The following is a 14,831-nucleotide window of genomic DNA, read 5'->3' as shown; positions in this document are numbered from 1 at the left end:
AGTTGACCTTGGCTGCCTGCCGGACACCCACCCAGCTGCTATCTCGCTCCCCGTCTTCAACAGTACAAGGGAGTAAAAAGGCTCATGGGTTGAGATAAAAGACAGGGAAATCATGTCACGTGGCAGTTACTGTTACAGGCAAAAGAGACTATAAGAAAATTAATTTATTGCCAATAGTTTCAGATGTCTTCAGGAGACATTCACCTGCTCCACCATGTGGTCTTCCACGGGCTGCAGTGTGGATATCTACTCCACCATGGTCTTCTCCATGGCTGCAGGGGAACCTCTACTCCAGTGCCAGGGGTACCACCTCCCCTCCTCTGACTTCAGTGGTGCTTGCAGGGCTGTTTCTCATGTCTTTTCCCATTGCTTCTCACTGCCATGCAGCATTTTGCGCTTTCTTGCACAGGCTTTCCCCAGGCACCACCATCATGGCTCATCTGTGCCCTGCAGTGGGTCTGTTGGAGCCAGCTGTGTCCAGCATAGGCAGCCCTGGCCACCCCACAGAGAGAAGATTCCCATATACAAGGTGGATTAGAAAAGAATTTGCTCTGTCTCTTTTCCCTGGTCCTCTCTTAGAGGTGGTCTGCAGGTGAATGTTTTGATGTGAGGCACCAAGGCACCATGTACAATGTGATGTTTGGTATAATGAAAGGGTGAGGGTGGCTTTTCATCCCTTGGGTGGAAGCATCTACATGGGGTAACAGTGGCAGGGTTAGCACCTTCCAGCACTTGCCTCCCTTCCCACTGTACTGTGCGTACATTTAGGTGTAAAATTGAGTAGCTTGATACTAATTTGTAGTGATAGAGATGTGGCATGTGTGTTCCATAATGCTAGAATGTCATTTTGAGCCTTCTTACTTCATTCCCTCCCCTATTGTCTTACTCCCTTACCTATATCTTAAAACACTTTTCTTCCTCCAGACTATTCTGTTGCACCTTTATCGTCTACCTTCCAGTCAATGCCAGCTTTCTCTTCGTAGATCGCACCCAGTTCATTTGATATTCCCTCACCATCTGCTTCAGAGGTCTTTCTATATTTTGAATACCTTTCAGTGCATATTTATGCCCAGGCAACTGTCAACAAATACGTTTGCTTTTTCTTAACGTGTACCAGATACATTCCTGCGTACGCTCTCATCATTCACCAGTAGCCCAGGCAGGAAGAAGAGTAGTTGCCTTTCAAATATGTGGGAGGTGGCAGCTGAATCGACTTCTAACTCCAGTCCTCAGGTCAGCCTTGAGCTCAGGTGCTCCTTTTATCCGGATTAGGTGGGCAAAATCTGTTGGCTGATGGAGAAAACTCAAACCTCTGCTGTGGTTCAGTGCAGTCTCAGGGTGGAAATGAGTCAAGCCTAGATATTGCTGTGTATCCTATTTCCCCTTCACACTGCCAGGTGTGATTGCTGGTTCTTCTTTGAGGGTACATCTCTTCTCCCCTCGCTAAAAATGTAATTGGGATTTTAGGCATCGCAGACTTGATCTGCCCTTATACAGTGTAGGCACCAGCAGTGAAAACATATTTTGGACACCAATTTAGATGTGTTAACCCCGATCAGAAATACAGTTTGTTTAGTTTCCTGCCAACCTAATTCCATTTGACTTGAAGTGTCACCAGCATCTGAAGGCTGTTTCTCTTTTACCACCTCCAGGGTATATCCGATGCCCCCCAAAACATTGTCTGTTGGTTACCTAGACTTGCTACACAACCAGCAAGGTTACCTATCACCTTTTACAGATGGAGTGAGTGCACCACTTCTAACAGGGTCAGGCTCCTGGGTTGCACTTATTTGTAGTTTAAAAAGCAACAACTAAGAGTTGGATTAAATAAGAGCAGGGTATAAGAATGCTCCAGATTGAAACACCACACTACAAAGCCTCAGGTCACCCGAAGAGGCGTTCTCCAAGGTAGTTCTGTGCTTCTGATCCAAGCCAAGATGCCATTGGCCTTCTTGGCCACCTGGGCCCCTGCTGGCTCATGTTCAGTCCGCCGAGTGGGATAGTTCGAACTGGAATAGTTTGAAATAAGCCAAAGTGCAGTTGAACCCGAGCAGCCTTGGCACTCCTCTCCCTCTGAGAGTGGGGTTTTATCTTTAAAAAGGTGTTCTCCAGACACTTTTGTTTGAAAATGGTAACGCCTTGTGTGCAGTATTGATACAAATTGGGGAATAGTTTGAAAATTCACAAAGTGATGGGAATGGTTGGACTTGATGACCCAGTGGGTCCTTTCCAACCTAGGGATTCTTATGATTATGATTCTTATGATTCTTAAAGCAGTGTGGGAAGCAGGGGCATAATGAGTCAGGCTGCACAGTATGTCTGGCCTTCACAAGCGTATATTGAAGCACTTCAGATACATGCATTTTGGAGGGCATGTTGATACACACTTGAGTTCATGTTGAAGCAGGAAAATAAGTGGGTGGTTTGGGGTTTTTTTGTTTACATATTGAGCAGGTAGCTAAGAAGTTAAACTGTGTCACTGCAGCCTACATGAAAAGATGTTTGAAAGGGTCAAATACTATAATGGTTATTCATGTTCAGCTTGCTTTTCAGAGCTCCACTTTACAGCATGCGAAAGCATGGCAGAGCAGCATGGGGTATTATTGCCTAGTAATCTGAAAGAATGAACATGGAAAACCATTTGTGTTCAACCTACATGTGTTTATTTTCAGTAGACTACAGTACTTCTTTCTTATTTTTCTCTTTTATTCTCTTTCCCTCTCCTTATTTCTGTAATTCTGCTGATACATATTTTTGAGATGTTTTCCACTCTTTCTTTACTTCATATTCTGGTTTTGTTGTGCTTTCTTCCATGTTTTTTTCATTTTTTTGACCACCTTGTGTTGCCGTCTCTTTTTAAACATTCATTTGCATGTTTGTCTTCCTTTCTGTTTTATTTTCCCTCCTCCCAACCTTCTTCCTTTTCACAGCATTGGAACACGGGAGGTAGTCACCCAGAAGAACTTGAGTGGCTTGGTGCCCATCCGAGATTTCAGACTAGATCCCAGCCTCCTCTACTCTATTCCTTTACTAGCTCTCAGCCCCAATTTACTGATTGTGTGGCTGTTTCTGAGCATAGCATACCTGGTGGCCAGATTACGTTGCAAGTGAAGATAAGGTTAAAAAACAAAACAGAAACAAAACAAAAAAAAAAGTGCTTGAATGTGTATTGCCACTTGGTACCTGCTGGACAAAGGAATGTGTCATAGCATTGTCTGCCAAGAATTATTATTATGCCTTACAATTTTACGTTTCTATTGTACTAAACTGTAAATATACATCAAATTATTTTATCAGAAAAGAATTGTATTGAAACTTTAAATTATTGTTCTGCTTTCAGTGCTTGTAACATAGTCTGACATTGGCCTGTTACCTCGTTACTTTAGCCGGCCTGAAGATCTCTTACCAAATACAGTTTTGTGTTACTTGTTTCATGTATTACAGAGAAAGGAACTCTATCTGAAAAGAATTTGTATCTTTTTGTATATTTAAAGTGTGTGCTAATCTTGCCTTTCATTTTTACGAGGTATGAAGAGAAAAATAAAAGCACGGGTGGGGTTTGTAAGAAATTATAAGAAATTTATTTAAAGAAATAAACAAATTTCTATGTTCATTCCAAAGCATAATAGCCAAATTACATTACTGAACAGTTTGTAGAAACGTAGCGTTGTTCCTTTCTCATGGTTAAGTATGTTCCAATAGACTAGTGTACCCACGCAAGAAGACAATTTGCGGTGCACTGCATGCAGGATTATTTAATTCTATTTGTAGATCTGCATTTTGTAATGTATCAAAGACATAAAGAGAGTGACTTCTGGATAGGAAGAGGATGTAACTGGCATTAGCCTGCTAATGATCCATTATCTGTTTCGGATGCTCTGGTAGAACTTATTCTGAAACAGGGTCATTATCATCCTAGAAGTTAAAGATCTTGGTCTTTAATCTTTCAGGCGAGAGGAAGGGAGGTATCAGTTAGCTGCTTTAGTAGGTGGGTTTGAGGTTTTTTTGCTAGGCTTTGTTTTAATTACGCTAGACTAAATATTACTGTTATTTCCATTTTTAAGTGTTGGACAGCTTTAATAAATTATGATGTTGATAGTGACTTAGAGAAAAATGAATGATGGTAGCTTAACGTTCATTTAAGTGGTGAGACTAAAGCAGGTTACCTAGTTTAATCTCGCAGAGTAATTGCGGATATGATTTGATCATCACTTATATACAATGGCAAACTAGGAGAGGCCTATTTAAATGGAAAGATTTTGTTGATGCAGTGGTCTGGCAGAGCTTGTCAATAGCAATAGCTAATCAAAAAACCTAACCTCATTTAGTGTACTTTGCTAAATTCGTAATGGCATTTACTTTGCTTGGTGCCTGAGATGACAGAAAATTGGGCTTCTGAGCAGAATACTTCTAATACTGTGATTTCTATTTTTTACTATTATTAACTTGCTCAAAACCATAGGTAGCTCTAACTTGTATTATCAGTTTTAGTGGAATTTCAAAGCTTCCGAGAGAAAGCTAAAAAAAAAGAAAAAAATAACAAAAAATAGAATAAAATCCTAAATTTGGTGAATGTGCTAACTAAAAAATTAAAGTATGTTGTTATATTTGTCTTCATGAAATCAGACTGTACAGTACACTATCTCCTGGCATTTTTTCTCACTGTTCTACCAATTTGATTCTTAAAAGACAAACAAATCCCAGAAAAAAAACCATGCAGATGCACACATACAGAGTCATAGAGTGACCTGAGTTGGAAGGGACCCACAAGGATCATTGAGTCCAACTTTTGTCCCTGCATGGGACAACCCCAGCATTCACCCCATGTGTCTGAGGCTGATGCTCCAATGCTTCTTGAATATCGTCAGGCTTGGCGCCACAACTGCTTCCCTGGGGAGCCTGTGCCAGTGCTCCACCACCCCCTGGGTGAACGACTTTCTCCTAATACTCAACCTAACCCTCCCCGGCACATCTTCCTGTCATTCCCTCGTATCCTATCACTTCTCACCAGAGAGAAGAGATCAGCGCCTGCTCCTCCTCCTTCCCTTGAGAGGAAGCAGTAAACTGTGATGAGGCCTCCCCTCAGTCTCCTTATTTTATATACGCATGTATCCTATTTATTTTTAGTTGCTGTGAATTTAGATGAAGCCTTCCTCCTGATGAGATTTTAAATTGTAGTGTGATGGTATTGGACGTATCCATGTCCTGTGCTGGTATCTCTTCCTTCCGATTAACACTGGTTCATTTGCTATGGGTTCCAAAATCTGCATTTTTACAGAGTGAAGGAATGTCATGTTGGACTGTGGCCTTGTTCTTGCAATGGGGATATGAGTGTCCTGGTGTCGCTCTAACAAGGTGTGAAAGTAACTTTAGTGGTAGGATCTCCACTGAACTCCCTGAGATTATTTATCTGTTTAGGTAAAGTATGAAGTCCTTGCTCATGCCTATCATTAGGCTTGCAGTAAGACCACTCTTAAATTCATCTGGATTGGAAGCCTAGGCTTTTTGAAAACAATGTAATTATTTTATTTCTTATTTCAGTGGGGACAAGTTGTCGTCTTTTTTTTTTTCCTTTTTTATTTTTTTAGATTGGTCAGTGCTTTCAGTCAGACATTCAGATTTAAAATGTTGTAGTGCATGCTGCTTGTGTGCCTCCAGCAGGAGAAACGTGGGACATGGAATGGGGCGGAGGGGTGCTACAGGAAAGCTGGGCAGGGGCTCGTTATCAGGGAGTGCAGTGATAGGATGAGGGGGTACGGTTTTAAGCTGAAAGAAGGGAGAGTTAGATGAGATATTCAGAAGAAATCTTTTCCTGTGAGGGTGGTGAGGCACTGGCACAGGTTTCCCAGAGAAGCTGTGGAAGCACCATCCTTGGAGGTGTTCAAGGCCAGGTTGGATGGAGCTTTAAGTAGCCTGGTCTGGTGGGATGTATCCCTGTCCATGGCAAAGGGGTTGGAACTGGGTGATCTTTAAGGTCCCTTCTGACCCAAACCATTCTATGATTCTATGAAATATATCTTTGTCACTCTCTTTTCAGAGAGACATTTGCAATAAGCAGGTGCAGTGGAATTAATAATGAGCAGAATTATTCAGTTTGGAGTGAAAATACTCATCTGGCATCCCATATTTGCTAGTTAAATCTTTTTACAAGTACTCTGAACCATAATTTGTGCAGATTTTTGATTAATCTATTAGACTGCATCAGCCTTTGGGGAGGAGTCTGTAAAAGACTAAACAGTGCCATAAAAGTAGCATCTTTGTGTACGATCCATTCTATAAATGCAGCCGCAGAATGTGCTCCGGAGACAAATTTCAAGCTTGCATGAACAGTTTCTTAAAAGCAAAAGTTATAAAGTTTTGTGAAGTCAAAGTAGATGGTCCATACAAAACATAGTTACAATCCGTTTAATTAACCAAAATTAGAACAACGGTGCAGTCTGTAAGAGCAAGAGAGCTTTCAAACTGAACCAGAATCCAAACCTGCCTTTTGAATCAGGTGACCACAATTTACCTGGTGGATGCTGCAGCCATCTATCTCCCAGACAGGAATAACATGACATTTCCATCATAAGATGGTGTACTGTACATTTTGCCATGAAGTTCCAGTGTTCGTTGTTTAGGTTTCAGTTCTCTATCAGGGAAAGACATTCTCCTGCAAGCCTAAATTGATTTATAACATATATTTAGATGATAAGTGCTTCCTCTTTGTATGTCTGTTTTTGGATATAATCAAAGGAACTCTGAAGTAGATTTACAAGTGTAAAGAAGCCTTATAACTGGACTAGTTTTTTACTGTAGCACAGAACCTCTTTGTAATGTGAGGCAGTTGCACCATAACATTGGGTAACAATTTAATTCTTCACAGCTTTGTTTCATTGGAGTAGTGACTGTCCAGGCAGCTGATCTTTTTTGCAGCCACACAAAACTGCTGTTTCATTATTAAGATATTTTTCTGTTATAGTGTGTTGGTTTTCAAGGCAATTTTGTGCATGCAGAGATAGCTGGAAAGTCGTTATTTTTCTGTCAGCTCTAATCTTTAAGTGTGTACTGATAGTACTGACCTACAGGGAACAACAGAAGAGCTTTAAAGCTCTTATTGAGAGATCAGCGGGTTTTAAGCTTAATATACTAATAAATTAGCAGAACTGCTTTTAAGCAATCTCTTGGCATCCTTTGTGCAATGAAGTGGCATGTGAACGCCACAACACCGTACCCTGAAATACATGAAACCATCACGAATGAACATGTTCAGTAGATGCACTGCTGCTTTTTAGAAATGCAAAACTAGCAATCAGACATAGCATGTGTCCATTCTGTGTGCTTCTTACTAGCATTGTATGATGAGCCATCATTTTAATATTTGCAGTGGCAAATTAATTAAACACCCATGAAATAACTTTTTGTTAAAGCTGTAAAATAACCAGTTCATTTCATCTTAGTTTAAGTCTTCTTTTTTTTTTTTTTTCCCTTTTTACTGCTGTCATTTTTTGTGCTTGTTTTTTTTCCCCAGTGAGGGTTGTCGGCGAGAAAATACAATGAAGAATGTTGGATGTCGCAAGTATGCATTTAATTCCCTGCAACTGAAGGCTTTCCCAAAGTATTACAGGCCTCCAGAAGGAACTTATGGAAAAGTTGAAACATAAGCATACTATGTCCTTTAATTGCTGTTCCATTAAAACACGTGGATACACTCTAGATTAATATATGATTTTGTCATCCAGAAGAGATAAATAACCTTTTTGTACGTCTCACTAGGTTATACAGAGCATGTTACTTACGGAATTGGAATCTATAGTAACAATTATTCTGACACCTTAGCTTGAGAATAGTGTGATGACTCTCTGCCCATTTAAATAGCCTTCAGTGTATGTGAGATGAACAGATATTGTGCTACTTAATAATTACCAATATGCAAATAGCTAGGTACCTCCTTGCTGGGCAACGACTCTAGGAACGGCATTTAGGCATCTGTTACATGTAACATCTTTTTATACCAAGTTGACTTGAGACTGAGCTTTTCATAAACTTTTTAAAACTGAGAGTAAAACTCAAAAGCTGTAAATAAAAACGGATTGGATCCTAGACAGCCTGATAACTGTAGAATGTATTGTTACAATCAAGAAACAGAAGTTTAACTTCTAAAAACAATCATCAAATTAAAGCCAGGAGTATAAATTGGTTTGCTGTACATAAGGTGCCATCTTCATATATGAAATTACCAATTTTTAAAAGGCCAGGAGCATGAGGTCTAGTTTCTAGTTCCGTCCAAATAAGACAAATTCCTGTCATCTTTGGCAGGTAAGGACCTGGGCACATATCTTAAATGATTTTAACTGTTTCAGAAACATAATGATGCTTAACCATTAATGCCAGCAGCAGTTTCCCCCTGCACTTCCCCAGAATAAGGTCAGCGCAACAAGCAAGTTGCTGATGTTGCACGTGACCTATTCAGTGGGTTCCATGGTACTGTATATTAATTAACAGATTTTTACCCATGGTTTTTTATATCACTTCTGGATTGTAAGCATGAGTATCTTGGGGGGTTATCTTTTCTTGATTAGTGTTTGATCTTTTTTTCCTCCCATTTCAATTTTGTATGTCAATACAAAAATGCTCAAAGTGCCCAATGCATCCCCATTACCCCATAACCAAAACTGGTTTCTGTTTAGCTTTGCATTTTACTGAGGTAGATATTCAGAATCCTGGGGGGGGAAAAAGTATGACTGTTCTCAGAGTATTTCTGAGGACGGTAGCGTTGGCCCAAGTTGACAGAAAGTTAGCATTAGCAGTTGTCCACCTGCTACTGCTGATGCATGAGATCTGCAGATGAGTTCTGCCTTTCTGACGAGGGTGATCAGTTCGATAGCACTTGAGAAAAAAATCTTTGACAGGTCTCCTCAGAAGTAATCTCCCAAGGAATGCCTTTGAAGCTAAGATAGCTTTTTAAAAAGCAGTTAAACATTAATTTCCAAATTTTAACAGGATTGAAGCTCTAGCGAGCTTCATTCAGCACACTGTGCCCTTTCCTTCTTGGTTTCTAAGGATCTAAGCTTTAGGATAGAAAAACCTGCTCATTTGTTCTTGTGAGAGTAGCAACAGCCAGGTAAGTATATGGCTGTTTTCTGGTTTCTTTCTCGCTCTCACTGATGTTTGTCTGTGCTGTCACTGCTCTATCAATCAGTCATGTCCATTCTGCTCCCATGCAGGTTTGGGGGTTCCAGGTCTAGCAGTTTTTGCATTTTGCTTCTTGCAGTTTAATGCTGAGCAGCATGTCACCAAGGCAGGTCAGGGAAAATCACCTTGTCACCATTCTTTCAGGCTCCCCAGGATAACAAAACACAGAATTCTGTGCAAATCTGTTATATTGTAGTACTTATCCCAGGTCTGAACAGGTCATCTCCAATAGAACAGTCCCTTGGAAACTTTACAAACCCTGTTCACCGACTGATAAATTAATGTTTATTTATTATATTTTATTATGTTGCTAATATGCAAAAAAATGTATGGCAAAAACCTTTTTGATGGCTTTTCTTTAAACATGTTAGTCCGTTAGTTTTGCCCAACCTGCAGTCCCTGGACCGTTATTAAATCTATATTTATTTTTGTATAAACTAAATTCTTTATATCCCTTAGTTTTTATGAGTTGACAGTTTTATTTTGTATATTTCAAAACGTATTTAATTGTATTTTAAGTCCTGTATTGTTACAATAAAAACCTTCCAATGTTCTGCTTCAGAAGAAAACAACAAGAGATCTGTTGTAACGATGAGCAGAGCCACTCGCTTAAGACTGGCCGACAATCGTCGGATCTTCTCTAGAGCTTAGCGATCCTTTATTTATTTTATATACCGATGTCATCAGCAAGAAGTTGCCGAGTTTTGTATGTGCATGGGTTTTGCTCACTTTTCTAAAGTGGTGGGATACCAGTCCCAAGTACTTGTTCAAAATATTCCAATTTCAGTATGCTTACATGTAAAACGCTGTTGTCCAGCTAACGTTTTAGTATTCCTTGTCAGCACATGCACGTCGACGGGCTGGTTTAAAGGGCGCAAGGAGCAGTGAGATCTCGAGCAGTGCATCAAAAAAAGAAAAACTGTGAAACTTGAAATCCGCATAGGACGCTTCACAAGGGTGAAATCAGCTTTTCTGTTGCACAGGAGAGGCGAACTTAAGGATTACTGTAAAATGAAGTTCTGTCTAATGTTCTTTTTTTGAGTACGTTTTTTTAAATTATAAAACTTACAAAGGTTAAAAAAAAAAGAAAACTGTTGCCAAGTATGTTCTGTGTATGTTCCGTGAAAGTACCTACAGCACAGTTGCCTTTTGTTTCATTTATACATGTAAAATTATTGTATAATACAACACTGGTTTGTCCCAACACAACTGTATTTGCCAAGCTTTGTGCATTGAAATATTTTTATTTATTTGGTTTTGGGCAGTATTAATATATCATAAACATATGGCTACCGTTTTATATATTCTAGTTCATCCAATCCACGTATGCTGTAAATGTGCTAGTCTTTAGGATGAAAACCAATAAAGAACTGACAAGAGTAACAAATGGTGGTTTAGTTTTAATGCGTGTGGTGAATGAAAATAAAGGTTTCCAAGTTCCTTGACTTGATATGCTCTATCTGTTGGAGAATAGGTTAAGCTAAGTTATGTATGAGGTATTTTACACCAATATGCAAGTCAAGACATAGTTAGTCCTAAACCCTGCAGAAGTAACAGCTGCTATCATTTATCTGTAGTGGAGTGTCCACTACTTCTCTGGGCAAACCCACTCATTCAAACCAAAAAAAGGGTCCTTGTCAGAAGAAATTGTAAGTAATTTTGTTGACCAAGAGTAAGTGTTTTCAGTTTGGGAATTCCTAATAATTTCAAGATCCACTTCAGAAATTTTCTATGTCTTGTTGCCATCTGGATATGGGTTTGTTCAAAATAGCTCTCGCTAAGGAATGACAAGCCTTCCGAGCTCTGAATGGGAAAGCTTAATTCAGCAGCAATATCTTTTTCTCACTTTCTGCTCCCTGTTAATGAAATATTTTACCCGTGGCGATTGACTCCCTTTGGCAGCACGATGTGATGAGGAGCTGTGTTCTAGCTTATCCAGTAACGTCCAACACGTTCACTTGATGGCATGAAAACACAGGTTGTAAGAGCCTGGTACCAGTGCCAAGCATCTCATTTTCTCCTGAATCATGTTCATATCAAGTTGCATGTTATTTGCCAGTCTGGTCCTATAATTTCAGATGTTTTCTATATTACATACAGACTTCGCATCAAGAAGGGCTTATTTTCTGTGGTGGCTACTGGATTTGTGCATACACCATTAAGTATTCTAAATGGAAAGTTCTGCAAATCTGTATTTTACAGATTTCACAACATTAAGGGATGTGCAGTCCCCTAAGGTAATTTATTTTAAACTTTTGGTCCTTGCAGTCAAAGTACATGAGATGATAACGTGCTGTTTCTTGCCTATGAGTATCATTTTGAACCTGCTTGTTGACTGTTCCCAAGGGAGCAGGGTGGAGGAGGAGCCTTCCCAGGGTCTCCAATAGTAACTGCAGCTTGAAGTCCAGACTAAATCACTTGGCCAGCAGTCAGTCACTGCCCATCAGGCTCACCGAATCTTTAATTATTCGTAAAGTTGAAGAGTTAAAGAGAGGTTACAATGGGAAAGGCAGAATCTGGAAAATAAGCGAATTGGGCCATTTTCTGCTGAGACTACGCAGGGATTCCTGGCAATAAAAAAAAAAAAAAAAAACAACAACAAACTTTGGGAGGGAATATGGATATATGTCCCAGTTGGAAAGTGTGGGGGGAAGTGGAGCAGTTTTGGAAGATTCTCAATCTAACTTCAAATGAATGTTTTAATAAAGAATGTGGAACTGGACGATGAAGCAGTTGCTAATCCACAGGACTCGCGGATCAGCCCTGGCTCTGGTGAGTGTGATGTCTGCTTCATTGTTTCAGTTCACTGCTTCATACAAGCTGACGAAGCTGCTTCAACACATTTATACCTCCCTGGCACCAGACGTGACCGTAACACGGTGAGTTTAGGGTGGAAGCCGTATGAGGAGCGGCTGACGTCACTTTGTCTGTTCAGCCTGGAGAAGAAGAGACTGAGGGGAGACCTCATTGCAGTCTGCAGCTTTCTCACAGGGGAAGGAGGAGGAGCAGGAGCTGATCTCTTCTCTCTGGTGACCAATGGCAGGATCCAAGGGAATGGCAGGAAGGTGTGCCAGGAGAGGGTTATGTTGGATGTTAGGAAAAGGACGAGGGAAAGGCTGTGGATGTGGTTTCCTGGACTTCAGTAAAGCCTTTGACACAGTCTCTCACAGCGTTCTGCTTGAGAAACTGTCAACCTCTGGCCTGGACAGGCGCACACTCTCCTGGGTGGAAAACTGGTTGGATGGCCGGGCCCAGAGAGTGGTGGGAAATGGTGTGAAATCCAGCTGGAGGCCAGTGACAAGTGGGGTTCCCCAGGGCTCAGTGCTGGGTCCAGCCCTGTTCAATGTCTTTATCAATGACCTGGATGAAGGCATCAAGTGCACCCTTGGCAAGTTTGCGGACGACACTAAGCTGGGTGGAAGTGTTGATCTGCTGGAGGGCAGGGAGGCTCTGCAAAGGGATCTGAACAGGCTGGACCGCTGGGCAGAGTCCAGTGGGATGAGGTTTAACAAGGCCAAATGCCGGGTCCTGCACTTGGGGCACAACAACCCTATGCAGTGCTACAGACTGGGAGAAGTCTGTCTAGAAAGCTGCCTGGAGGAGAGGGACCTGGGGGTGTTGGTTGACAGTGACTGAATATGAGCCAGCAGTGTGCCCAGGTGGCCAAGAAGGACAATGGCATCTTGGCTTGTATCAGAAACGGCGTGACCAGCAGGTCCAGGGAGGTTATTCTCCCTCTGTACTCGGCACTGGTGAGACCGCTCCTCGAATACTGTGTGTTGTCCTGTCCCCCGTCACTTGGGAGAAGAGGCCAGCTTCCTCCTCTCCACAACCTCCTTTCAGGTAGTTGTAGAGAGCAATGAGGTCTCCCCTCAGTCTCCTCTTCTCCAGGAACTTTCCAGTTCCTCTTGGTTTAGGGTTTTGGGCAAAACACTGATGTGCTTGGGCACATCTCTATCGTTGAGGAACAATAGCTGCGTAGACTGGTGGTAGGGAAAGCGGTGTTAATTTTCTCAGTGTACAATTCATTAAAGTAAAACGCTGCTATTATAGCTGAGATTTTTTTTTTCTCAAGGTTTCAGGAAAAATTATAGAGGAAACTATAAAGCCAGGTGGTGACCTGAATGCTGCTTGTAGCCACAGAGGGGTGCTGTTTGTCTAAAGAGTAGGACTCGCTCTTCACGGAGCAGAGAGAGGAAATGTCATTACTCAAATTTATTGAGTTAGGGCAAGTGTTTTCCAGTTTGCTGATTTAATCAGAATTCCTGAAAGCCTACTGGGATCTTTTTTCCCATGAGTTAATATTGCTCTATAGACCAAAGCAGTGAATTTTCACACAGAAGCTCCATTTAGAAACTGAGCCAGCACAAACACTACCCATTTTCTGATGCTCCCTGGGGCTGAACCTGCTGACTGCAGCAATATTCCTGTTTTAGTGTTCTAATAACTGCATCACATGGATTTTTTTTTTTTTTTGCAGGCACTTGATCGATGCAAGGGCACAAAGTCAGCTCACAACGCAGCTCATTCTCATTTAATTTACCTGAAACCGTGGGTTCAACTCAAACTCGCAGCCAGTTCCCAAGTCCTTCATTTGCATACCTGAAATGAAGCTCTGCAAAACAAGGAGACATTCTGTGCTGCATGAGCATTTGCTTTCTGTTTGAGCTGTGATGAGTTAACCTTTTGGAGCACGTCTTTTCTCCCTTCTTTCCTCCCTCCCTTCCTCACACACAAAAAATCCATGTTGCTATCTTTCTAAATGTAGCTGAACGGTTTTTTTCCTTATGTCTTCACTCCCAGTATTTTAAAGCATATAAGATATTCCATTCTGACACAGCCTTTGCTTAGCTTAACTGAAGCATTAAGACATTATTGATGTTTTCTTAAGGTCTGTTGATTTTTACACCCCACCCCTCTCTTGAATTGGAGGCCAAGCCTTCAGCCACAGAGCAGAACTTGACAGGCAAGCAAATCTGAGCGAAGTTTGGCACTCAGACTTGTGTCAGAAACTCAGAGGAAGAAACTTCTGTGTTGCTGGATTGGAACCAGATGTCAGTGAATATTCCTTGAAATTCCTGTTGTCCAAAAAGATTCCTAGTTTATGCAACACAACAGGAAGGTCCCTGCGAGCCGTAAGCTGAGTCATAACCATTTAATGCAGAATGTTGTCTATTTTTAGGGACTTTCTTCATTCTTATTCACCAAACTCCTCAGTGTTGGCAGAATGAATTTGACTGCTAAGGACGGGCTGAGCCAGGAGGACGAGGGATGTAATGCTGAAGGGGATAAACATCCTTTCCCCTTCTGGAAAGCCAACAGCACCCAGGGAAGGAGCACACCAAGGAGCATTTCAGTCTCTCATTTGCTTCCAGCTTGTTTGTATTTCCCTCTTGAGAGACAGTGATTCATCCTCCCGAGCTTCTGTTGTTTTCTGCATTGCCATGAAGCAGGATAACATCCGTTTTCCAGTGAGTATTGTCTTCCCTGAAAATAACTCCGGAATGGGCCAGTGAGTGATACTGGGTGAGGCAGAAGCTGCTCCAGGTGCTACTTTCCCGGTAGAAATTGCTTTCCAGCAAGCTCCTTGCAACTGAGCTGAAGCACCATAAGTGACTTCATCCTGACATGGACCCATACAAAACAAAGGCTCAGAA

At 41.3% G+C, this 14,831-nt stretch overlaps 1 protein-coding gene across 9 annotated transcripts in view; it reads left to right on the top strand.

Annotated features, from left to right (window-relative positions):
• Positions 1-10,561, top strand: part of INPP4A (inositol polyphosphate-4-phosphatase type I A) — a 79,189-nt gene extending 68,628 nt beyond the window's left edge. For all 9 annotated transcript variants that reach the window (XM_069876479.1, XM_069876470.1, XM_069876436.1 and 6 more), the window contains one exon: positions 7,511-10,561. In XM_069876479.1, the coding sequence (XP_069732580.1) occupies positions 7,511-7,643 (133 nt within the window). In that variant the 3' untranslated portion in view covers positions 7,644-10,561. The remainder of the gene's footprint in view (positions 1-7,510) is intronic.
• Positions 10,562-14,831: the final 4,270 nt, after the last annotated feature.

Source organism: Phaenicophaeus curvirostris, chromosome 1 (assembly GCF_032191515.1).
Source record: "Phaenicophaeus curvirostris isolate KB17595 chromosome 1, BPBGC_Pcur_1.0, whole genome shotgun sequence".
NCBI classification, from domain to species: domain Eukaryota; kingdom Metazoa; phylum Chordata; class Aves; order Cuculiformes; family Cuculidae; genus Phaenicophaeus; species Phaenicophaeus curvirostris.
This window is presented reverse-complemented; position numbering and strand designations above follow the sequence as displayed.